Source organism: Aquarana catesbeiana, linkage group LG01 (assembly GCF_042186555.1).
Source record: "Aquarana catesbeiana isolate 2022-GZ linkage group LG01, ASM4218655v1, whole genome shotgun sequence".
Classification (NCBI taxonomy): domain Eukaryota; kingdom Metazoa; phylum Chordata; class Amphibia; order Anura; family Ranidae; genus Aquarana; species Aquarana catesbeiana.
The window spans coordinates 929,116,165-929,143,231 of record NC_133324.1 but is presented as its reverse complement, the minus strand read 5'-3'; the positions used below and the strand labels follow the sequence as shown (position 1 = coordinate 929,143,231).

The 27,067-nt window shown below is 42.4% G+C and overlaps 1 protein-coding gene across 1 annotated transcript in view; it reads right to left on the bottom strand.

Moving 5' to 3' along the window:
- The window catches only part of LOC141120762 (sialoadhesin-like), a 111,166-nt gene that overhangs the window by 42,828 nt on the left and 41,271 nt on the right, over positions 1 to 27,067 (bottom strand). The window contains exons 4-8 of the mRNA XM_073611036.1: positions 25,057 to 25,353; positions 21,149 to 21,406; positions 12,569 to 12,823; positions 10,648 to 10,947; positions 3,219 to 3,476 (exon numbers count right to left, since the gene is read on the bottom strand). Of these exons, the coding sequence (XP_073467137.1) occupies positions 3,219 to 3,476; positions 10,648 to 10,947; positions 12,569 to 12,823; positions 21,149 to 21,406; positions 25,057 to 25,353 (1,368 nt within the window). The remainder of the gene's footprint in view (positions 1 to 3,218; positions 3,477 to 10,647; positions 10,948 to 12,568; positions 12,824 to 21,148; positions 21,407 to 25,056; positions 25,354 to 27,067) is intronic.

Genomic DNA, 27,067 nt, shown 5'->3' with positions numbered 1-27,067 from the left:
CCATCTTCCCATGGTTCTGAAATGTGAGGCTTGGGAATGACCTTCTCTGATCAGATTTTGAAAAGGTACATCGATAAGTCCAGGCAGGAATCATGAGTTACCTAAGATAGGAGTCAGGGGTGAATTACTAGACGAGATTGCTGTCCGGTTGAGGAGATTGGCGCAGATACGTGTCGTGGTGCCAATGAGGGGGTGTCGTTTGATGCATGTAGGAAGCGATGTGTAATACCACGGTGCTTTATTAAGAGGTACGGGACTTTGTGCCTGTTCCAATCGAGGCCACAGCTTGGTGTGGTGATGTCGGCACCAGTCTATGAGCCTACTGAGATGTGATGCATAATAGTAGGTGCATATGTCCGGCATAACCAAGCCACTGTTGTGTTTGGGTAGTGAAAGTAACGCCCTGCTTAGCCGCGGTCATTTGCATGCCCAAATTAACTCTATAAATAGGGAGTCCGTCAGTTTAAAATAACTCCCTGGGATTTGGATGGGTAAGGCCTGGAGGGGATATAAAAATTTAGGGAGGATGCTCATTTTCAATACGTTACAGAGGCCGAACTACAAGTGGAGGCCCATGTGCCAATCGCTGAGAAGGGTCCGAACCACCTTTAAGAGGGGGGGGGGGGGGGGGAGTTTAGGTCAAATATTTTGGAGGAATGAAAGTGCCCAAATATTTCAACACAGTGTCTGTCCATTTCAATTTAAAGTTCGCTTAGACTTGTAGGAGTTGTGTCTGAGGTATACCGACCCCCATTGATTTAGTAGAATTAATTTTCAAATTGGATAGAACTCCGTACATTTCAAATTCATGTAGCAGATTTGGGAGGGAGACGACTGGGTTAGTAAGTGAAAACATCATATCGTCTGCGTATGCAGATACTTTTTGTTGCGAGTTTCCCACCCGAACCCCGGTGACGTCTGGGTTTAGCCACACATAGCATAGAAAGGGCTCCAGGGACAGGGCGAATAGGAGGGGTGATGGGGGCATCCCTGTCTAGTCCCATTTGCGATCTTGAAGGGTTCTGATAGAACCCCGTTAGCTCTGACCCTAGCTGACGGGTTGGAATAGATGGACCCAACCCAGTTCACCATATTGCTGCCCAGACCTACGTGCCATAAGACCGAGAATATGAAAGGCCAGTGTACACGGCGAAAGGCCTTTTCCGCGTCTGTCCCTAGAAAGACACATGGAGTGGTGTTGGCTATATGGAGTAGGTTAAGGACCTTGGTTGTATTGTCCCTGGCTTCTGTGAGTGGGATGAAGCCAACCTGGTCCAAATGGATCAGGTCAGGGAGGTGTTGCTGAATTCTAGTTGCAATGATTTTAGTGAACAATTTGAGGTCGGTGTTCAGTAGGGATATGGCCTGTAACTCCTGCATAGGGAGGGGTCTTTATTATCTTTTAGGATTACCGATATGTGTGCCTGGAGGGTAGTCTCGTGGAGTGATTTCCCCGTGCCCAGGGCAATAAAGAGTTTAACCATGTGGTTTCCCAGGGCGAGGAGTAGGGTTTTGTAATATTGGAGCGTGAGGCCATGAGGTCCTGGTGCTTTCCTTGGTTTAGTGTTTCCTACGGCCAGTTGAAGCTATGATAGTGTGAGTGAGATCACCTTTTATCCTTTTTCTTTGGGAGAACTATTGTGGCAGTGTATCCTATGTTCGGCTTGTGGAGGAAGTCTGCTTACTGTCGGGCGGCAATAACCCCTTTACAGTTTAATGGTCAATAGATCTGGTAAGAGGCTGGAGTGTGGTATCAAATTTGGGAGCACTGATTTGTTTTTTTATCTGCAGACTGGTGGCCACGGTTTGAAAGATTAGAACAATACACTTTATCTTTTAAGTGGACTTTATTGGAACACTCTGGGGTTGATTTACTAAAACTGCAATGTGCAAAATCTGGTGCAGCGATGCATGGTAGCCAATCAGCTTCTAACTTCAACTTGTTCAGTTAAGCTTTGACAATAAAACCTGGAAGCTGATTGGTTTCTATGCAGAGCTGAACCAGATTTTGCACTCCTCAGTTTTAGTAAATCAACCCCTATATGACGTTTTAGGCATTTATAGAGATCGACTAACACTTGTGGACTTTCATGCATATGTTTTTTGACTTTCTTGATTTTATATTGAATTTTATAGTGCTGCACTCTTCTTTATACAATAATAAATTTTAATCACTGATCACTAGACAATCACCAGTGAAGTAGCATTCAACCGATAGAAGAAAATCTACAACCATCAGTGTCAAACTCTTACGTGATAATATTCCCACTGATCCACAAATTACAGGAAAAGACACTGCACCCAGTGACACTAGGATCTGCTCACCTCAACATATGACCTCTAGGCCAGCGGTTGCCAACCAGTGTTGCACAAGAAAATTTTGGTGGTCCCCAGGGGATCTGCAGCAAATCAACATTCTGGTGAATGTATACCACCCAATGTTGTTTCCAGTGTTGTTCTCAAAGCGTGCTGACAATACTGTCAGATACCCAATGCCAGTTCTAGCTCCTGTGACTTAGAGGGAGGCGCCAGGAGTAGTGCTAGTGCAGAGAGCAGAAGGTGAAGAAGGAGGGGACTTCCAATGGCAGCACTGATCACAGACTGTGGGAGGTAGCACAGAGCTTGAATACATGGCCGCATAAGGAGGTGAGATCCAATGATGAGTCTGTGTAAGGCAGCAGTGTGATGCAAAATGCAGGGGGGGGGGCAGAAAGCCAGAGCATTGTGTGTATAAGGCATGTAAAATTCATGTTAGTGGTCCGCGGGGGTATCAAAATTGGGAGTTTAGTGGTCTTTGAGGCCTGAAAGGTTGGCGACAACTGTTCTAGGCTACATAAGAGGTCAACAAAGCTCTTCTCATTAATGGATAAACTCGATGGTCTGTTCTTCATTTTTTATCCTCCAACACTCCAACACATATCCTCCAATAGTAAGATAAAGAATAGCTAAAAAGGTGGCATATACTGCAGCAAAACACTAGATAGAGACTTCAGCTCGCCACAAAGATCCAAAGTAATATGACATCATCAAACCTCAACTCTACACCTATACCCAATACCTCCAAACTCGGGACTTCATCAGTAGGTTCAACGGGTCCAATGCCCATGAGCAATTTGTTTTACATTTGTTGTGCATTTCCAATAGGGCTTAGTATCTAAAAATAGCCCCATATGTGACTTCCTGGGTTTGTATCAGGAATGGAGCGAGATGAAACTTACATAAGACACGTAGAGTCACTGGTGGTGACATGCTGCTGCCCTGAGTATTGTGAACTCTGCAGTAATAGAAACCAGCATCCTGGGCTGAGACTCTGTGGAAGGTGAGGGTGTTCTCTTTCAGGTCCTCCTTCACCCACTTGTCATTCTTGAACCAGGTGTAAACGCTCCCCTTCTCCGAGCCTCTTGTGGCCACACAAGTCAGCGTGACTTCTTTCCCCTCTTCTTCTTCCGCAGACGGTGATACCACCACTCTTACCACTGTGGAGGAAGACACACGTTTTAAAGTGGACCTGTCTTAAACATTTAACCACCATCAAAATAAATGAATACAAAGATTTGCAGAGCCATCCATCCTTCGAAACTGCATGTATATTTGTTCTGTATGAATGAGCCTCAATAAATGTTACCAGGCTATTTTCTCTCCAAGTTAAAAGTAGAGAGGGTGTTAGGGAAATACTCAATTCCATATATATTCCAAATATGTATTTACTGTGATCATCAGCTCCATCTAGTGGCTATCATGCAGTATTTTCCTGATTTACTTAGTGTCACTAAACCCATATCATAAAAACTATCAGTAAATGGTGTATTACATGCTGTCCATACTCGCTCAGTCACTATAAGATTCGTTTTCAGTATTCTGCGAAAAAAACTGGTTGATCCTGCTACTCTCTAGCTCCCCCCTTCTGTCCGTGTCCCCAATTCAGATAGAGATTTTGCAGCAACTCTGCACATGCTCAGTTTTCAGTTTCTATGCTGAGAATTTTCTCCCTATCACATCTGAGCAGCCCATGTGACTATAGAGTCACACATGTAGGTGTATACACAGTGGAAAATGACAGCCCACTCCCTCCCTCCTCTTCTATGCCCACTAACCAGCTAAACACAATGGGGCCAGGATATTACATGTAGATTAAAGGAGGCTTTACCCCCTCTTATTTGTGAACTTTAATGGCTTTAATGACATCCCAGTCTTAGTCCATAGGGTTCAATAATGAGTTTGGCCCACCCTTTGCAGCTATAACAGCTTCAACTCGTCTGTGAAGGCTGTCCACAAGGTTTAGGAATGTGTCTATGGGAATGTTTGACCATTTATCCAGAAGGGCATTTGTGAGGTCAGGCACTAATGTTGGACGAGAAGGCCTGGCTCGCAGTCTCCACTCTATTTCATCCCAAAGGTGTTCTATCAGGTTGAGGTCAGGACTCTGTGTAGGCCAGGGAAGTTCCTCCACCCCAAACTCGCTCATCCATGTCTTTACGGACCTTGATTTGTGCACTGGTGCGCAGTCATGTTGGAACAGGAAGGGGCCATTCCCAAACTGTTCCCACAAAGTTGGGGGCATGAAATTGTCCAAAATGTCTTGGTATGTTGACGCCTTAAGAGTTCCCTTCACTGGAACTAAGGAGCCAAGTCCAACCCCTGAAAAACAACCTCACACCATAATCCTCCCTCCACAAAGCAAAGTCCATAAAGACATGGATGAGCGAGTTTGGGGTGGAGGAACTTGACTGGCCTGCACAGAATCCTGACCTCAACCCGATAGAACACCTTTGAGATGAATTAGAATGGAGACTGCGAGCTAGGCCTTCTCGTCCAATATTGGTGCCTGGCCTCACAAATGCGCTTCTGGAAGAATGATCAAACATTCCCATAGACACACTCCTAAACCTTGTGGACAGCCTTCCCAGAAGAGTTGAAGCTATTATAGCTGCAAAGTGTAAGCCAACTCAATATTGAACCCTACGGACTTATGCCTCGTACACACGATCGGATTGTTGGCCAACAAAACAGTGGAATTTTGTCTAAAGTGTGTTGGCCCAAACTTGTCTTGCATACACACGGCCACACAATTGTTGGCCAACAATTACGATGTACTACGTGGTTTTTCAACTCTTTAGCGCCACCCTTTGGGCTCCTTCTGCTAATTTCGTGTTAGTAGAAGTTTGGTGAGTGTTGATTCGCGCTTTTCTTTTCGAGTTTTTCATTTAACACTTTTCAGTTTGCGCTTTTCATTTCGCACTTTTCAGTTTGTTTCTGAACGGCCGTTCGTCAACCAGTCATGTTGCGGAATCGGAGGAGATAACATGTTATTTATTATTGGCCCTGGAGTTATTGCTTTGACATTATTTTTTTGGTTGAATAATAATGATTTGATTTGGTATATTTTCTATATTTTTGGATGCATAGAATGCACTTTTTGGTTAAGTTCTATTGGTAGATAGCATGATTAATTTTATTTTTATTTTTTTAATGCACAATAAAAAAATTGAGTAGAATAATACTTGGCTGTGTGTTTTACTTCAAATGACAGTTTGGGAGTAGGCAGTTATGTTTTAAAAAATACAATGTAAAATTGACAAGGGACAATGGTGTTGTGGTAATTTGCACAAATAATAAAAAAAAAGCATAATAATATTATTCTTGATATCACTAGAAAAAAAAGCTTTTGAAAATTTGTTTGCAATAACTCCATCAGTATCACCAGCAAAGCAGCTTCATTACTATCCCATTAAAGAAGAAGAGAATTGTGCGCTGCATTTGGAGATTTCATAATTTGCCACATCACGAATGTTAATTCTCCATTACGAATGCTAGTTTACAAGAACGTTCGCTTCTGCTTCCGAGCATGCGTGTTTGTACTTTGGACTTTTGTCCGACAGACTTGTGTACACACGCTCGGAAAATCCGACAACAGACATTTGTCTGCGAAAAATTTTAGAACCTGCTAGCTAAAATTTGTTGGCGGAAAGTCCAACAACAATTGTCCGATGGAGCATACACACGGTTGGATTTAACAGCCTGACATCCAACATTTCCCATTGGAAAGTCCGATTGTGTGTACGAGTCTTAAGACTGGGATGCCATTAAAGTTTATGTGCGTGTAAAGGCAGCATCCCAATACTTTTGACAATATAGCGTAACTGCTAGGGGAAGATGCGTGACACTCATTAGAATTGAAGAAGTGCCTTGGATAAGCTAAAAAATGTCTTCAACCTTACAAAATGAGTCAAGTTGAATGTGACTAAAGCTGGCCATACACTAGAAGAATTTTGTTTCAATGTTTTCATTTTAAGAGTGTTCCTTTTAATAATAGTAGTGTCAAATGGCCATTTGTTTTTGACTGCAGTGACAAGAAAATAAAAAATTTGAAGGTGGATGGGAAATTTCTCTTGAACAAATTTCTAATGCCGCGTACACACGACCGGTTTAGCCGTCCTAATAAACTCCGATGGTTTCTCCGACGTAACTCTGACGGAATTCCATTCAAGCGGTCTTGCCTACACACGGTCAACCCAAAGTCCGACCAAAGTCCGACCGTCCCGAACGAGGTGACGTACAACACTTACGATGGGACTAGAAAAAGGAAGTTCAATAGCCAATAGCTTCCGTCTCGTACTTGCTTCAGAGCATGCGTCGTTTTTGGTCCGTCGGAACAGCATACAGACGATCGGTTTTCCCGATAGGAATTGGGTCCGTCGGAAAGATTTAGAACGTTCTATTTCTAGGTCCATCAAATTTAAAAAAAAAAAAAAAAAAAAAAGAGTCAGATGAGGCCTACACACGATTGGTGTATACGATGAAAAGCTTCCGTCTGACTTTTTCTGTGTGCTCGTGTGTACGCGGCATAACAGAGAATGTGGTTTTTGTTTGGGAAATTCCATTTATTAACATTGGTCCAGTCCTAAAAATATCGAAATAATTTTTTGTACAAATGTTCCTTTAAAAATCTAATTTCTACCAGCTTTAAAAAGTAACAAAAAAACATGAAAAACCAACCAGCATCCGAATGTTAAATGGCAGAAAAAATGAGTATACAGTAAGAAGGCCTTAGCACTCGAGGTGGGTGCCGAATTTAATGGCTCTACAGAGGCCAGATCCTCTGTGACTGTAATAGCTCCTGTTATCAGTCATTATAATTACTGTACTTGAATTATCTTTCACATACAAATGCAACCAGACTGTCCATCACTGACACTTACATACATTTAATTTAATAAATTGAGACCAATCAGCATTAAACAGGTCGCTATTGTTCTGTGATTTGCAAAGCACTGGCGTGGGTCAGGGTTACATTTTGGTACTCAGAATTACATGACGGTAAATTAACCTCCCAGCAGGACGATCAGGAATCATTATTATTTAAATACTCAAATGTTTTACTGGACTGCCTATGGATGCAGTGATAATGTAAAATATAGACATCTATTGAAAGGTCCCATTCACATTTGAGCGATGCTACTGCATTGCATTTTTACCCCACTTTTATGCGTTTTTAATTCTTTCTTTTTTGGAGCGGCACCATTCATTTGAATGGGCCTCCCTCCGCTTGAAAAATCCACTAAGGAAGCTAATTTTGTAATGAAACAAATGCTCTTTGTATTGCACGTTTTTCACGCATTTTGTCACACGGAAAGTGCGCAACTGCTACCCGCAGTTGGGGTGCCGTTGCTTGTTTTTCACGCATTTCTGCTATGCCCAGGTGTGAGGGGGGGTCTAAAATGTGTATACAGGCATACCCCACTTTTAAGTACACAATGGGGTTTATTTACTAAAGCTGGGAAGTGCAAAATCAGGCTCCCTTCTGCATAGAAACCAATGAGCTCCTAACCCCAGCTTGTTCAATTAAGCTTTGGTAATAAAACCTGGAAGCTCATTGGTTTCTATGCAGAAGTGAGCCTGATTTTGCACTTTCCAGCTTTAGTAAATAAACCCCATTGTGTACTGAAAAGTGGGGTATGCATGTAGTTGGCTGATTTGGGTGTGGGGACCCACTGGATGCCTTCCGCTGCCATTTTGCTCTTGCTAGGCTTCCCTTGCTTCCCTGTGTCTTTAAAGCGGAGCTTTGAGGCCTCCTCCCTCGCTCCTGTTTGTGAAATGGAGCTTTTTAGAGAGGAGGGGGGAGGGAGCGGGTACCCAATTTTGACAGGCAGGGGCTCCCACTTTCGCTCTGACTGCCCAGGCCAGTGGTCTCCAAACTGTGTCCTGGGGAGCCAGATGCAGCCTTTTGCTTGCCTCTATCTGGCCCTTGGAACACTATTCCTCTAACTGACACCAATGATGAGGTATCATTCCTCCAACTGACACCATTAATGGGGCACGCCTCCTCCTACTGACACTTTCAATGGGGCACTATTCCTCCTGCTAAGACCAATGATGGGGCCCTATTCCTCCCATTAATAAACAACCATGGGACACTATTCCTCCTATTAGTACCAACCATGGGGCTCAATTCCCCCTGTTAAAACAAACAATGGGGCACTATTCCTCACATTAATTTCAACAAGGGGGCACTATGCCTCCTATTACCACCAACCATGGGGCACTTTTTCACCCATTAATATCAACCCTGGGGCACTCTTCTTCCCATTAATACCAACCCTGGGGCACTATTCCACTCATTAATATCAACCCTGGGGCACTATTCATCCGATTACAACCAACCATGGGGCACTATTCCACTCATTAATACCATTATGGGGCACTATTTCTCCTGTTAAAACCAACCACGAGGCACTATGCCTCCTGTTAAAACCAATGATGGGTCACTGTTTACTCCCACTGATGCTGGGAAATTTTCTACTCACAATGGCCACAGTCCAGATCCCATAAAGCCTGAAGAACAGTAAACTGGCCCTTTGTTGAAAAAGTTTGGAGACCCCCGGCCTAGGCGATCGGAAGAGCAAGTTCTCCCCCACCATGTCTTTGGGGACACATGACAGACCTCTGGAGACTGCAAGACCATTCACAATGCGCAGCGCCACTTGCACATGCGCAGTGGGCACCCGGTTGTGAAGCCGTAAGCTGTCACAGCCGGGTGCACATAATTGAGATGGAAGGAAAGACGCAAGGTGAAAATGGCTGGGCTGAGCACAGCGCTGGATCATGGGACAGCTGAGTGGCTGATTATTAAAAGTCAGTGGCTACAGTTTTTGTACCTGGCTGAAAAGGTGCCTAGCTGGTGTTTTTCTACTGTGTCTGGGGTGGTTTTACTAGGGGAAGACATGGATCCTAGTCCCTGCTTTACAGAGACACAGGATCCATAACTTCCCTCCTGTCAGAACGGGAATCTTCCTTGCTTACATAGGCAGGTTGCAGTTTTGTCTCTGTGGCTGATGATCGGCGGGTGCCAGTGGACATCGAGTCCGCGGTACCCGCTGATCGGCTGCTGCTGTGTGTAATTGCGTCCCCTACCCAGATGTGCAGGATCACGTATATATATGTGTTCCTGCACACAGAGGCCACCCTTGAGCAGTAATACCGCTGTATTAGGAGGGTTGGTAAGTGGTTCATATTTGTAGTTTCTATATCGTCAGTGCAACCTAGTGCCCATGATGAAATTTTTTTTACAGAAATGGAAGAAAGTAAGGAAGGGAAGGGAAGGAAGAGACTAATGCCCCATACACACGGTCGGATTTTCCGATGGAAAATGTCCGATCGGAGCGTGTTGTCGGAAATTCCGACCGTGTGTGGGCTCCAACGGACATTTTCCATTGGATTTTCCGACACACAAAGTTTGAGAGCAGGATATAAAATTTTCCGACAACAAAATCCGTTGTCGGAAATTCCGATCGTGTGTACACAAATCCGACGGACAAAGTGCCACGCGTGCTCAGAATAAATAAAGAGATGAAAGCTATTGGCCACTGCCCCGTTTATAGTCCCGACGTACGTGTTTTACGTCACCGCGTTTAGAACGATCGGATTTTCCGACAACTTTGTGTGACCGTGTGTATGCAAGACAAGTTTGAGCCAACATCCGTCGGAAAAAATCCTATGATTTTGTTGTCGGAATGTCCGAACAAAGTCCGACCGTGTGTACGAGGCATAAGAGAGGAAGGAAGGAAGGAAGAAAACAAGAAAGGAAGAAAGGAAGAAAGGAAGGAAAGGAAGGGATGAGAAGGGAAGGAAGAGAGGAAGGCAGGAAGGAAGGAAGGAAGGAAGGAAGATCAGTTAGCTAGTAGAATCCATTCTAATGAATATTTCCTTTACTATCCATTTGTTAGCACCTAGGCAAGGAAAAGCTGACTACCATCTAGTGGGGCATGAGGGTACCAAAGGGCTGAATTTGGCCCTCAGGCTGCAGGTAGGGCACAGGGTTATAGACTTAAGCCCCATACACACTATCAGATTCTCTGCTGATTTTTGTCCTCAGATTTACCAAAACCATGTAGTGTAAGGGCCTGCCTGATTGCATACAAATTGAAACTCCTAAGGTTTGACCTTGTATTATATGGCTTTGGTAAATCTGAAGACAAAAATCAGCAGAAAATCTGATAGTGTGTATGGGGCTTTACTTTGATATAACAAATGTAGCTGTATTCTTCTGTCAGTTTATGTGCATCCAATCATATTGTGTCATACAGTTTTACTACTACATGTATTTTTTACTTTGGGAAAGTGCCGATAACACATTATGTTAGTACTAACTTTCTACAATGAGCTTGACACTTGCAGTTGCATTGCCGACAGAATTATTGACAAGACATCTGTATGTCCCTTCATCAGATAAGACCACATCCCGGATCTCTAGGCTCAGAGAATTCTTCTTGTAGGTCACTTGGATCCTTTCTGTTGGAGCCCAATGCAAAGGGGAACTGGCGATGAGGGTCTCGTCTTTGTACAACATCATTTCTGCGGAAGGATTGCTGTCTACGGTACAGTGAACCATGGCCAGGTTCCCCTTCTGAGTCTCCAGGAATGAGGTGAGAACTGGAGTTCTTGGAGGATCTAGAAGAGAGATGAGGGAGTGAAAGTGAATGTGTGCAGGTAGCCTTCAGTACAGCAAACAGCATGCAGGTGAGCTGCTTCTCTTAAATTAAATGCAAAAAAGCCCGGATACGTAACCTAGTGACCCCGCCCCCTCTGACGCTACAGGAAAGCCATAGGGATGTCCCTGTGCGTCAGAGGGGGGCGGGGTCATCTGGTGATGTCATCGTGTGGCCCCGCCCTCAGTTATAAAAGAGCTGTCACCCGAGAGGCCGGTCATTACGGCGGGTACCTCCCATGGAGGCAGATCAGTGGCGGCGTGCGGCTTTTTTTTTTCTTCGGTCTGTCGGAGCGAGAGAAGAAGAAGATGAATGGACTTCGTGGAACACTTATTTTTTTATTTTTTAATAAAGGCCTTGTCCCAAGCCGTGTCTTGTGTTTTTTTTACCATTTTCACACATTTTTTGTGAAATGGTAGGGGTACATTTGTACCCCGTCACCATTTCACACGGGGGGGTGGGATCTGGGGGTCCCCTTGTTAAAGAGGGCTTCTTGATTCCTATAAGCCCCCCGCCCGCAGACCCCCACAACCACCGGGCAAGGGTTGTGGAGATGAGGCCCTTTTCCCCATCAACATGGGGACAAGGTGCTTTGGGGGGGAGCTACCCCAAAGCACCCTCCCCATGTTGAGGGCATGTGGCCTGGTACGGTTCAGGAGGGGGGCGTTCTCTCGCCCCCCCTCTTTTCCTGCGGCCTGCCAGGTTGCGTGCTCGGATAAGGGTCTGGTATGCATTTTTTTTTTTTATTTTGGCACGGGGTTCCCCTTAAAATCCATACCAGACCTGTCCCATAGACTTTAACGGTGTTCACGTATTCAAATGAATTTTTTGCCTGTTCACATGTTCTGCTGCGAAACGAACCGGGGGGGGGGGGCTTCGGCTCATCAATACTTACAGCTACCTGCTGTACTCCTTCAAGCTTTACTCGCAGCTACTGCTGCCTTCCCGGATGAGTCTCTACTGAAGCTTTCCCACTTACTTCACCATCCCCGGCTAGTGAAGCTCCTGCTATGGTACTCCTTCGGGACTTCATCCCTTCCAAACTTCCCTCCGGTAACAGGAGCAGTCGTCCCTTTGTGGCAACTGCTTCTCCTTTACCTTCAACAATGAACAGGCTCCCTTCAGGCCGAGCCTCTAACACATGCAGTTCCGCCCCAGGCTTTGGGCTTAACCTTGGCTGCTCTTCCTTTGCGGAACCCTGAACTGCTGGATAGGCCTCAAGTGGACCTAGCAGCCAGCATACCTCCTGGATAGGCCTCAGGCTTCAGGCCTAGCAACCAGGAGCTTCTAAACACAGACCCACCCAGGCCGCAGCCTCGGGCAGGAAGAACCCCGATCACCTGACTCCTCCCAAATAAATAGCCTATCCCAAAATACACAATGGTTAAGTAAACTCCTGGTGATTGGCTGAGACAACCTAGTTACGGATTACCTGAATTTATGGTAATCCATCATTCTAATGCCAAAAGCAACAGTGCCACCTATTGACCCACCCATTTAAGTCTGGTTTATGTTTTGTCTACAGTGATTTCTCTTTTAATGCAATTAATTATTATTACAGTCCATATAGTCAGGTGACTTACATTTTACGTTCAGTGTAACTGGTGTAGAGGAATCACTTCCTTTGTCGTTTTGCACCTTGCAGTAATAGTCACCAGAGTCACTGCTAGCAACTTCATTGAACACCAGAGTCCTAACCGAACCTTCCTTGATCAAGATGTTGTTCTTGTACCAGCTGTATTGGATCTCATCAGGTTTCACCCCAAGAACACCACATGTCAGTGTCACAGGAGTCCCTTCATTGACATCTGGGGATGGGACCACCTTCATCCTTGCAGCTGTAAAATAAGGAGAAAAGGGGCTCATGAAGAAAATTGATTGCACATAACTTCACAGAGCAGGTGTAAAACGGCCTCCTACCATACCCCAATAATAATTTTACAAAGACATCAACCCTTTATACAAGAGTAAAAAATAGAAATAAATAGACCACCAATTTATGAGTTCTCTGGCCATGTTCTACAAACTAAGGAAGGACAGCAGCGGCAGTTGCCCATACCTTGCAAAGTACAAAACACACAAAATCATATTGGGAAAAAAATACGAAAACATAAAATTTAAAAAGCCTTTACTTTGTCTTTTCAATTAAGTTTCAAGTGTGTATTTATTCAACCACTCCTTAATGTAAGTATACAATTTCAAATGACCTCTTAATTAGGGATGAGTGGTTTGCTTTAGGTGACATTCACTTTGTTGCAAAATTATTGATTTTGACATTGACATTTATAATTCTGCTCATTGAGCTGCTCTGGTGAAATCTACTTGGAAAGAAAAACGATTATTTTATAACTTTTTATTAATATACTGTAAAGGGTATTTTTAGTGTAAAAAATGTAGCTTAGTTTATTTCATATATTATTATATATATATTTTTTTATTTTATATTTTTGGGGTATTTGATTATTTGTAAACTTTGCCTTAACCTTTTCTTACTTAATTTTTTTTGGGAGGCTTTTTTTTTGTTTTCCTGTGATAAAAAAATACAAATAATGAGGTTAGTAAGGTGCCTTTTTTGACATACTGTAGAGCAGAGCCATGACATTTAAAATGAGCATCAGTAACCCTCAGGAGATATTTAAAGTCTATATCACCCTAAAAAAACCCCACAAAAAACACCACAATTTCACTTTCTTTGTTCACTGCAAATGATTTCACCAAAGCAACAACATTTAACTGACATTTCAATTTTTGGGTAAATGAAAACTCCCAATTGATGTTTTTGTTACAGGTACTTTTATAGCACCATTAAATGACACGGCACTCTACATATATTATCCATTCACATCAGTCCCTGCCCTCAAGGAGCTTACAATCTAAGGTCCCTAACTCACATTCATACATAATAGGGCCAATAGAGGAGCCAATTAACCTTCTAGAATGTCTTTGGAGTGTGGGAGGAAACCCAAAACTCTAGTACTGCTAGACTGAAGTACTAACCACTTAGTCACTTCCCTCAACCCTTCATGTGCAACTATAGACAAAACACCCAATTCAATATGTTTTGTGAACCATTTATTAAGATATTTTGAAACTTACCAACTTTTCCGAAATGTGGTCCACCAGCAGAACACAACTTGTGGCTTTAAAATCCTTTTTTACCATATTGGATAATCACGATCTATTGGGCTTTGATTTATTTGTAACATTTTTCAACAGAGAAATTAAAGCTGAATTCCGTTTACTACATGCAATGGACTCCGCACTAATGCCACATACACACGATCGGAATTTCCGACAACAAATGTTCGATGGGAGCTTGTTGTCAGAAATTACGACCGTGTGTAGGCTCCATCGGATATTTTTTGTAAGAATTTCCGACAACAAAAATGTAAGATCTGGTTCTCAAATTTTCCGACAACAAAATCCGTTGTCGGAAATTCCGATTGTGTGTAGACAATTCCCGACGCACAAAATTTCACGCATGCTCGGAATCAAGCAGAAGAGCCGCACTGGCTATTGAACTTAATTTTTCTCGGCTTGTCGTACGCGTTGTACGTCACCGTGTTCTTGATGTTCGGAATTTCCGACAAGATTTGTGTGACCATGTGTATGCAAGACAACTTTGAGCCAACATTCGTCGGAAATAAATCCAGGATTTTGTTGTCGGAAAATCCAATCGTGTGTATGCGGCATAAGGCTTAATCGCTAGGTGTAGCTGCCTGCACAATGACTACTTCCACCCAGGAAGTCATTCCAATATCAAAAAACAAATATGCGCGGCGCTACTAGTAAATCCATAATGAAGTGCTAATTATAGATGCTTACTTAGTTATATAAATGTTCCAAATTAAACAATTCATAATAATAAAGTGCAGTAAATATTTCAATAAATAACCAATTCATATTATGAAAGTGCACCTTGTGTTAGTTCATTTATATATCATAAAGTGCTAGTGTCCAAAAGAAATTCAAAATCACTCCAGAGTACACCCCTCACATTTTTGTAAATATTTTATTCCATCTTTTCATGTGACAACACTGAAGAAATGACACTTTTCTACAATGTAAAGTAGTGAGTGTACAGCTTTTATAACAGTGTAAATCTGCTGTCCCCTCAAAATAACTCAACACACAGCCATTAATGTCTAAACCGCTGGCAGGAAAAGTGAGTACACCCCTAAGTGAAAATGCCCAAATTGGGCCCAATTAGCCATTTTCCCTCCCCGGTGTCATGTGAGACTCGTTAGTGTTACAATGTCTCAGGTGTGAATGGGGAGCAGGTGTGTTAAATTTGGTGTTATCGCTCTCACTCTCTCATACTGGTCACTGGAAGTTCAACATGGCACCTCATGGCAAAGAACTCTCTGAGGATCTGAAAAAAAGAATTGTTGCTCTAAATAAAGATGGCCTAGGCCAGTGACGGTGAACCTTGGCACCCCAGATGTTTTGGAACTACATTTCCCATGATGTTCATGCACTCTGCCCCGTAGTTGAGCATCATGGGAAATGTAGTTCCAAAACATCTGGGGTGCCAAGGTTCGCCATCACTGGCCTCGGCTATAAGAAGATTGCCAAGACCCTAAAAAGTGAAAAACAACAACATCTAAAGATGAGACCAACCCTAAGACCCCTTTCACACTTTTTAGGAATTTTAGCGCTAGAAATAGCGCCTGTAAAGCGCCTGAAAACTGCCTCCCATGCCGCCCTGCCCCTTGGAATAAATGGGCAGCGCTTCCGAAGTGCCTGAAAAGCGATTCGAAAGCACCCCAACACAGGCGTTTTTAACCCCTTCTTTGTGGTTAAAAGCGCCCCGCTAGTGGCCAAAAAATGCAGCTTAAACAGCGCTAAAGCTCCGCTAAAACGAGCGCCGCTTTAGTGCTAATTCACAGGCGGCCCCAGTGTGAAAGGGGTCCAAGGGATTAAAGCAGTCATAAGGGATCATCCATACACAAATGACCATTGGCTTATAAGTCCCAGTGTTCACTACTTTGCAGGAAACAATCCAACAATCAGGCTCCATGCAAGCTGAAAAAAATGGCAGTGCTCTTGACAGAAAAAAAAACGCAAATTTTGAGCGTTTTTTGTAAACAAGACATTTCCTTTCCTTGTGACATGACAGAGATCTACTGCTCCCTGTCATTGGGAGCATTGATCGCTGTCATGTCCTAGGTAGCCAATCCCCCCCACAGTTAGAATCACTCCCTAGGACACATTTAACCCCTTGATCTCCCCCTAGTGTTCAACCCCTTCCCTGCCAGTGTCATTTACACAGTAAGCAGTGCATTTTTAGAGCACTGATTGCTGTATAAATGACAATGGTCCCAAAATAGTGTCAAAAATGTCCGATGTGTCCGCCATAATGTCGCAGTCATCATAAAAATCGCAGATCGCCACCATTACTAATAAAAATAAATGAATAATAAAAATGCCATAAATCTATCCCCTATTTTGTAGACGCTATAAGTTTTGCGCAAACCAATCAATATACCTTATTGCGATTTTTTTTTACCAAAAATATGTAGAATACATATCGGCCTAAACTGAGGAAAACTTTTTTTTAATATATTTTTGAGGGATATTTATTATAGCAAAATGTAAAAAATACAGCTTTTTTTTTCAAAATTGTTGCTCTTTTTTTGTTTATAGCGAAAAAAATAAAAACCACAGAGGTGATCAAATACCTCCAAAAGAAAGCTCTATTTGTGGGAAAAAAAGCACGTCAATTTTGTTTGGGCGCAAATGAAAGTTAAAGCGCCGCAGTGCCAAATCGCAAAAAGTGCTCTGGTCAGGAAGAGGGTAAAATCTTCCGGGGCTGAAGTGGTTAAAAAATGCCTCTAGAGTACCTAATGTGCATGGGCACATAGGATAACATTAGTTGCATCTACAGGCCAAACTCCTTTAGGAGTAGCTTTATTTAAACGAGTGTGCATGGAGCCCCAGAGAAAAGCAAAGGTGGGGCATTTATAACTTGCTTCACTTTATTTTTGCTCTCTAGCTCCCACATTACCTCCTCCCATGCTCACCTCCACAACTTCTCCAGAGCCTCTCCCATCCTCTGGTACTCCTAATCCCAGTCTTTCCAACTATCTCCTACTCTATCCACCACTTCCATCTAACAACTAAACCTTTATTTTCTCCACCAGCTCATCCCATCACAGTTATTTTACATCATTTGACCCTCCCTTTTAGATTGGAAGCTCTAACAAGAATGACCCTCTGATTCCCCTTGTATTGTATTGTAACTGTACTGTCTGCCTTCATTTTGTGCTGCGCAAACTGTTGCCACCAGGGCTGGTGCAAGGATTTTTGACATCCTAGACAAAACCCTATTTTGCCTCCCCCTTGGCTCCACCCCTGACTCCACCCCCTTTGCCCTGTCCATGTATACCCCACCTTTTTAATGAAGCGCCCATCAAATGCAGCCTCACCAGCACCCATCAAATGCAGCCTCACCAGCGCCCATCAATACGGGCTCACCATCACCCATCAAATGCAGTTTACAAGCGCCCATCAATGCAGCCTACCAGTGCCCATCAATGAATGTTTGCTTGCTACCATTCATTCGGGAGTCGGGACACAGACACAGTCCTCTGCTGCCTGCTGATGCTGAGACTTAGTTGCTTGCTGCAGAGAGAAGAGAGTAGGAACATCAGTGGCCGGGCGCCCTAGGCAGCAGTGCGCCCTAGGCGCTGCGTGGTTTGCCTAGTGGTAGCACCGACCCTGGTTGCCACTATATAAATCCTGCATAAGTTCAGCTCCGGAAGATTTAGCCCCTTTCATGACCTGGCCATTTTTTTGTGATACAGCACTGCGTAAATTGAACTGGCAATTGCATGGTCATGCAACGCTGTACCCAAATAGAATTGATGCCCTTTTTTTCCCACAAATAGAGCTTTCTTTTGGTGGTATTTGATCACCTCTGCGGTTTTCATTTTTTGCATTAATTTAGGCCAATATTCTGCTACATGTTTATGGTAAAAAAAAATCCCAATAAGCGTATATTGATTGGTTTGCGCAAAAGTTATAGCGTCTACAAACTATAGGATATATTTATGGGATTTTTCTTTCTTTATTTTTACTAGTAATCGCGGTGATCAGCGACTTATAGGGGGACTGCAACATTGCGGCAGCCAAATCAGACAAATAGTGACACTTTTTTGGGGACCAGTGATACCAATACAGTGCTAAAAAATATGTGCTGACACTGTACTAATGACACTGGCAGGGAAGGGGTTAACATCAGGGGTGATCAAAGGGTTAAATGTGTGACTAGGGAGTGCTTTATAACTGTGTGCAGGAGGTGGTTTAACTGTGGGAAGACAGAGATCTGTGTTCCTGCTTAGCAGAAACACAGGATCTCTGTCTTCCCTTGTCACAGAACGTTGATCTGCCTCTGCCGGGAACGATTGGTGGTTTCCCGGTGAACATTGACTTCGCCGGACCCGCTGATTGGCTACCGCTGTGTCCAACCATAGCAGGAGCTGGTTGCCGATGGCAAACCCGGGAGAGGCGATCACATACAGGTACGTGATTTCGCCTGCAGGAGCTGCCGCCCCCGCAGTACATATACTTGGGGAGGTCGGCAAGCAGATAATAATAGGTGTATAATACGGAGGAAGATTGATGTTCATTTATGCACTTATTTTTTGGGACTTTGTTTGCACTGTTAGCACTTTTTTAAGGAGGAAGATTGATATTCATCTTTGCCCTTATTTTTGAGACTTTGCACCCAGGATGGTTGTCACCTAGTAGTTATTACCCCTCATTACATGTATTGTTTTTTTATGTTTAATTTTATTTATTTTTTTGGGTTTCATTTGATGATTATGAATTCCAGCATTTCATTCATGCACGCCATTCTATGTATGTAGAATTTCCGAGCGCTGCACTGTCACATTTTATATCTGCATAATAATAAGAACAATAATCATTTTTACAAATTGGAATGTTAGCCACTTCAGCCCCGGAAGGATTTATCCCCTTCCCCTGACCAAGCCCTTTTTTTTGCGATACGGCACTGCGTTGATTTAACTGACAATTGCGCGGTCGTGCGACGTTGTACCCAAACAAAATTGACGTTCTTTTTTTCCCACAAATAGAGCTTTCTTTTGGTGGTATTTGATCACCTCTGATTTTTATTTTTTGCGCTATAAACAAAAAAAGAACGAACATTTTGAAAAAAAAGCAATATTTTTTACTTTTTGCTATGATAAATATCCCCAAAAAAATATATAAAAAAACAAATTTCTTCCTCAGTTTAGGCCAATATGTATTCTTCTAAATATTTTTGGTATAAAAAAATCGCAATAAGCTTATATTGATTGGTTTGCGCAAAAGTTATCGTTTCTACAAAATAGGGGATAGTTTTATGGCATTTTTATAATATTTTTTTTTTTACTAGTAATGGCGGCGATCTGCAATTTTTATCATGACTGCGACATTGCAGTGAACAGATCAGACACTTTTGACACTATTTTGGGACCAGTGACATTTATACAACGATCAGTGCTATAAACATGCACTGATTACTGTGTAAATGACACTGGCAGGGCACTGCTCCCGAAAAAAACCCTTTTTTTTGCATTGATACATGTCCCCTGGGCAGGACCCAGGTCCCCAAACACTTTCTATGACAATAACTTGCATATAAGCCTTTAAAATTAGCACTCATAACTAATATCCTCCAGACCCTCTATTAGCTTTGTTGCCCTTCTTTGTACTCGCTCCATTTCCAGTACATCCCTCCTGAGGACTGGTGCCCAGAACTGGACAGCATACTCCAGGTGCGGCCGGACCAGAGTCTTGTAGAGTGGGAGAATTATCGTTTTATCTCTGGAGTTGATCCCCCTTTTAATGCATGCCAATATTCTGTTTGCTTTGTTAGCAGCAGCTTGGCATTGCATGCCATTGCTGAGCCTATCATCTACTAGGACCCCCAGGTCCTTTTCCATCCTAAATTCCCCCAGAGGTTCTCCCCCTAGTGGATACATTTTAATTTATGTGTTTATTTCTAGTTTCACCATGTGCATCCTATTCTTATACGGCCATCACCTCTTCTTTGTAATAAAGTTCCAAAGTTACAGACAGTCTGGTTATTTTAGGATTTAAGGTTTAAGCTATATTTTGAGCTACATACACGCCAGGGGCAAACGTGTAGCGAGAACAGAACAGCACCACTGCTGTGTCTCAACCAATCAGGAGGAGTGTCCCGGACAGCTTAGACATTCGTGGACATCACTGGAGAGAGATGGGGCTCAGGTAAGTAATTAGGAGGTGCTGGGGAGCTGCTACACACATAAGGTTTTTCATCTTAATGCATAGAATGCATTAAGATAAGAAAACATTCTGCCTTTACAACTCTTTTAATACTGTAGAAATTGAGGAGTCTGTTGTTGAAATCCTGAATTGACAGATTACAAAATGCTGCAAAATTTGATAAAATGGTGAAAAAACTAAATGACATAAATGGAACAATACTGAACTAAAAAATGTATGTTTTTTTTTTTCTTTATTGGCACATAATGTACAAAAATAACATTGGTGTGTATCTTAGGAATTGATGTAAAATTATACAGATGGATGCAGGAAAACTTTGCGATATAACCTCAGTATCTGTTCTTTATAATAACTGGATACTAATTTGTGGCATTTCCTCGAATTCATAAAAGCAGCAAAAGAAGCAAGATTTGAGCAAGGGAATTACCACACTGCCAAAGTTCATTTGGAGTCTATTAAACATGACATCTATTATATTGTTAATAGAACGAGATTTATATCATGGAGTTTTTTTTTTTTTCCAGAAAACTGAAACGTTCATTCATTGAACATGAATACAATTAAATATTGAAAGTTTTACGATACAAATAGCTTGTGGGAAATCCACAACTTTTGAGTTTTTACTAAACAAAAGTTAAGAGTAAATCTTTCAATGAGAACTGTTTCAATGCCAATTGTCTTAGAGGGGAGTTTTTCTCTCTCTTCCCGTTATGCTGAAATAAGTGGAAAGGATATTTAACCCTTCCCCTTTCTATCCAAACTAAGAAAAAAGTTTTAGCGAAAGACATATTTTAACTTTTTAAGCATGTCCTTAGCTACCAAGGTAAAAGAAATTCCATTCTAGAGAGGACATTAAGGATTCGTCCGTTTGAGCAGGATTTACTTACCGAAGACAATCAGCTGCATCTCGGAATACCCATTTCCGATGGCATTCTGAGCTTCGCATCGATATTCTCCATGGTCGGTCTTGGAAATGCTATTAAAAGTCAACGAAGGCTCCTGGGAAAACTGCTGGCCATCCTTGAACCATATGTATGTAGTGACTTCTGGGTTGCTGCTGTTCACATGACAGGTCAGGTTAACAGAATCTCCCATTTTAATATTCATCCCTGATGAGTTGAGGAGGATGCTCACCCTGGGAGAATCTTAAAAATAAGAAACGGCAAGCGGTTATAAATGCATTGCAATCTGAGAACACTCATTGACATTCATTACAGAACCATTCTGATGATACTGTTGACTGTCAATTGAACAGCCGTTCTTTGGCAGAAGATCATCTATAGATCCTTTGAATTATACACTTTTTTTTTATAAATTGTATTTTTATTAAGAAATTTTTCAAAAATAAAAGAAACATAGTATACATATTGTAGTTATAGCAATCAAGAAAATAAAATAAGCAGGAATAAGATAAAAATAGTACTGAGTCAGTACATATTGTAAGCAGAAGTTATTAAAAGAACGATACACTTTTTGAAGATGAATGTTGTTAAAAAAAATAGTCTGTTAAGCTTGTAAGCAGGAGCTAGTATCCGTTTCAGGGAACCCCCTCCCCTGGGGTGGATGTGGTGAGTTAAGCTTGCTTAGTCCCCTATAATTTAGGGCTGGAAGAGCCTCGGTTAGAGGGTGATGGGAAAAGGCTACACCTAGTATACTGCCATATAAGCTTGTAGACTTAGTAAGTGAACCCTTTGGGGTAAGCCTGGTTCAAGCTCCATTGGAGAACCCACCTGTGGCAACCTAGGTGAGGACAATTGAAGAGTAAAACCACGTACACACGAGCGGAATATCCGACAGAAAAAGTCAGACGGAAGCTTTTCATCGTCTATTACGATCGTGTGTATGCCTCAGACTTTCGAAAATTCTGACGGACCTAGAAATGGAACATGTTCTAAATATTTCTGACGGAACCAATTCCTATCAGGAAAACTGCTCGTTTGTATGCTGTTCCGATAGACCAAAAACGACGCATGCTCTGAAGCAAGTACAAGATGGAAGCTATTGGCTACTGGCTATTGAACTTCCTTTTTCTAGTCCCATCATACGTGTTGTACGTCACTGTGTTCTGGATGGTCAGACTTTGGTGTGACCGTGTGTATGCAAGACCGCTTGAGCGGAATTCCGTCAGAAAAACGGCAAAACCGAGTCGTGTGTACGCGGCATTAAGTGGCCATCAAAGATTAATGTTAGACTTGCACCGTGCAGAGTCATTGATGTCAGGGCTAAAGAGGTGTTGAAGGGTGTGTTGGCCAAGAAGTACATTATGTTTCTGCTACAGTTAAAACATTAAAAGGCTGAACAGGTGGACATTCCTTATTTCTGGAGTTGGGCCTTGGACCAGGAGAATGTGAGTGATCACAGATGGTGGAGTTTCTCCAAGTTACAGGTGCATGTGTGCCCTTTCTCATTCCTGGGCAGGAGGATGGTCGGTGGGAGGGGCCCTTGGCCAGCATGGTTGTTGCTGGTGGCAAATTAGGACCCTGCTTTGGGCTTTTTTATACTGGACAAACTTTTTGCCTTTCTATCTTTTAATTTTAGGGCTAAGCATCAGAAAAATGAACTGTATATTAAGGTAATAGATATGGTTATTTCTTTAAAAGTAAATGACTATACTCTACATATAACTAGCATAAGTAGCACTAGCAGCCAACCAGTTGTGCTGCATGCACATGTGCTAACAAGAGATCAAGATCCATGAGAGAAAGTCAATGACTTAATGGTTCGATCAGCAGGCTGTGGGAAAGGAAGGAGACACTGATTTATTTGTTAACTGTGAGACAGTGGTGTCTGCAGTGCATTTTGAATGCAGTGTGGGAAAAGCACACAAAATGTGGATTTCCCTCAGGGTGTTCTGGTGTGAACCGGCCCTTAGCCCGGGATTTGTTTCGTATCTCAGAAAGTCTCACCAAAACCAGTACAGTTGGGAAGTATGGATTTGTATTAGAAGGGGAGAGGATTTGTTTTTGAGGTGGAGGGTTTGTACTAGGAAGGAGGATTTGTGTAGAAGGATTTGGGACAGAACTGGGGAGAGGACTTGTGCTGGCATGGGGGGTTTGGAGGAAAGACGATTTGTGCTGGGCGAGGATGGGGGAAACAGGATTTGACCCAGGATGAGAGGGGGGAAGTTGAGCTGGGAGGGAGAACCTGGGGGAGAGGATCTATGCTAGAAATGGGGAGAGGATTTTTGATGAGAGGGGGACTGGGGGAGGGGGGATATGTCCTAAGGAGATTTGAAGAGACATCCTTTACACTACACCCCATCACAAATACAGGCGAAATGTGAAGGAAGTCCCAGTGAGGCTGTAGACTGTGGGGGTGAGGGAGTGGCAGGAGGATGGTGGAGTGGGGGGGGGGTACCAAAATGCACCTTCGCTGTGTAGACAAAGATCCTTGCACCGGCCCTGACAATAGTAAATGTTCAGTCAGCACTGGCAGCTCCGCAGCACTGACTAATCTATCCGCCAGATGTTGGACATATACAGGATGATAACCTGATCTGTATATGCCTAAGTTCATCACCTGTATGCACCAGTGCTAGTGCATTCTTAAATGTGATTGGAACAGTTGTAGTACTACACTATTTTAGTTCCTTCTTTATCCATATGTTGCCATCACCTATGAGAGACCACACTTGCAGGAGCCCGTGGATGGAAGCTTAAAAAGTCATCTTGGATTGTGACCCCAAGAGGGGAAGGTGCTACTAGGCCTAATTGGGGGCCATTCCTGGGAGGTGAGCGCTGCATAGTGTGACTGGTGGAGGGTCCACTTGGTGTTTGTCATTTACTTGCCATCTATTCATGGTTATCACTCCCACTAGGGGTCACTGTTGTACACTGTGTTTTGTTTATTTAACCGCTTCAGCCACTGGAAGATTTTACCCCCTTCCTGACCAGAGCACTTTTTACAATTTGCCACTGCGTCGCTTTAACTGACAATTGCACGGTCATGCAATGCTGTACCCAAACGAAATTTGCTTCTTTTCCCACCAATAGAGCTTTCTTTCGGTGGTATTTGATCACCTCTTTGGTTTTTATTTTTTGCTTTATAGACAAAAAAAGAGCGACAATTTTGAAAAAAAGAACAATATTTTTAACTTTTTGCTATAATAAATATCACCAAAAATGTTTTTAGAAACACATTTCTTCATCAGTTTAGGCCAATACATATTCTTCTACATATCTTTGGTAAAAAAAAAAAAATCGCAATAAGCGTAAATTGATTGGTCTGCGCAAACGTTATAGCATCTACAAGCTATGGGAAAGATGTATTATTTATTTTTTTAATTTTTTTTTTACTAGTAATGGCGGTGATCTGCATTTTTTAACGGTACTGCGACATTGCGGTGGACAGATCGGACACTTTTGACACGTTTTTGGGACCACTGACATTTATACAGCGTTCAGAGCTATAAAAATGCACTGATTACTTTGTGAGTGTCACTGGCAGGGAAGGGGTTACCACTAGGGGGCGATCAAGGGGTTAACTGTGTTCCCTAGTTAGTGTTTCTAACTGTATGGGGATAACTGACTGGGGGAGGAGACATATCACTGTTCCCACTTAGTAGGAACAAACGACATGTCTCCTCTCCCCTGACAGAACAGAGATGTGTGTGTTTACACACACAAATCCCCCTGCTGGCTCTTGTGCACTGTTTTATCTGTGATGTGATTATCAAATAAAGTGGTTGATCCTTTTTTTTTTGAGATCCTTGGTGTGCTGGTGACATGTCTTCTGTTTAGGCCTAGCATTGTGTAACATTTTTTTTATTTCACTAATCCAGAGGTTTCGTACTCACGTCTGACATCAAGAGTAACCTCCTTTACAGCAGTTTGATTTCCGACAGACACTGCACAGAGAATTTTCTTATTATGTTCCATCCAAGTGAAGCTGGTTGTCAGGTTCTGCATCACGAGAACGGCAGTGGTATCGAGATGCACATCATCAGATAAGAATGATCTATCTGGTGCGTAGTCCTTCCAGTTTAGTGTCACTGAGCCGTCTGGACAAAAGTATGGCGTTGAGCACTCAAAAGTCACTGAAGTTTCTTCATCAATAAGTGGTGGGACCACCACTTCTGGTAGGAGGAGCTGATCTGTAGAGAAAAAAAAAAAAAATATATATATATATATATATATATATATATATATACACACACACACACAGTATATACTGTATGTAAATTATAAGATGAAACAATCAGCGCCACAAGTAAAAAATATTGTGATAATAAGATAACCTAATAATAAACGTGCACAGCTGCTAAACATTCCAAGTGGTACACCACACAAATTTCAAAATGGATAGTAAACAAATAAATGTAGTGCTATGTGTAAAATTATAAATATAAAGTGCAAATCTCTAAAATAAATAAATCCTACATATAAATGAATAGTCAATAAAATGAAAAAAAAATGAAGAAATAAAACATGAAAAACTCTTCTTGTGATCAGTGTATCCACACAATTCCACCACAGTGATTGTTCATCCTGAAAAGGAGTGCACACCACCATGCTCACTATCAGATCCTCCCTTCTAGACGCGTATCGGCCAATCACAGGCCTTTCTACTGAGGAAGGCCTTGTGATTGGCCGATACGCGTCTAGAAGGGAGGAGCTGATAGTCACGTTCAGCCAGGCACTGTGTATGTGGACACGGTGGTGCTACTCTGGAGGTTTTTATGTGATTTTAAAAGTTTTTATCTTGTAAATGCAACTTGTCTGTTTGGGGGCTTTGAATAAATTTGTATACAGAGAACACTATGGTCTCTATACTTATTATTTACATGTCCTGAACTCATGGAATCTTGAGCCAAGCTGGGAGATGATCTGTTTCTTTGGATGTTAATGAGCTGAGTTCCCATTAAGAAAAGAGCCATCTGGATTACCCACCATTGATTGGGAAGAGGAGGTGAGAGCAAAGAGCTTGTGGGGATATCCGCATATGAGTTCTTTTGACTCATCTGGGAGGTGAGCGCGCATTTTTACTGGTGGTGGTGTGTACTCCTTTTGAGGACGAACAATCACAGTGGTGGAATTGTGTGGATACACTGATCACAACAAGAATTTTTTTCATTTTATGGACTATTCATTTACATGTAGGATTTATTTATTTTAGAGATTTGCACTTTATATTTATAATTTTACACATAGCGCTACATTTATTTATTTAATATACTGTATGTATACTATATTATATTGTCAAAAGTATTGGGACACCTGCCTTTACACTCACATCAACTTTAGTGGCATCCTAGGGTTTAATATTGAGTTGGCCCACCCTTTGCAGTTATAACAGCTTCAACTCTTCTGAGAAGGCTGTCCACAAGGTTTAGGAGTGTGTCTATGGGAAAGTTTGACAATTCTTCCAGAAGCACATTTGAAGTCAGGCACTGATGTTGGTCGAGAAGGCCCGGCTTGCAGTCTCCGCTTTAATTCATCCCAAAGGTGTTCTACCAGGTTGAGGTCAGGACTCTGTGCAGGCCAGTCAACTTCCTCCTCCCCAAACTTGCTCATCCGTGTCTTTATGGACCTGGATACGCAGCTCAATCACTCTTATGCCCTGTACACACGGTTGGACTTTCTGATGGAATATGTGCGATCGGAGCTTGTTGTCGGAAATTCCGACCGTGTGTGGGCTCCATCGGAATTTTTTCATCGGAATTATGACACACAAAGTTTGAGAGCAGGCTATAAAATTTTCCGAAAACAAAATCCGATCCTTTAAATTCCAATCGTGTGTAGACAAATCCGACATACAAAGTGCCACGCATGCTCAGAATTAATTAAGAGACAAAAGCTATTGGCTAT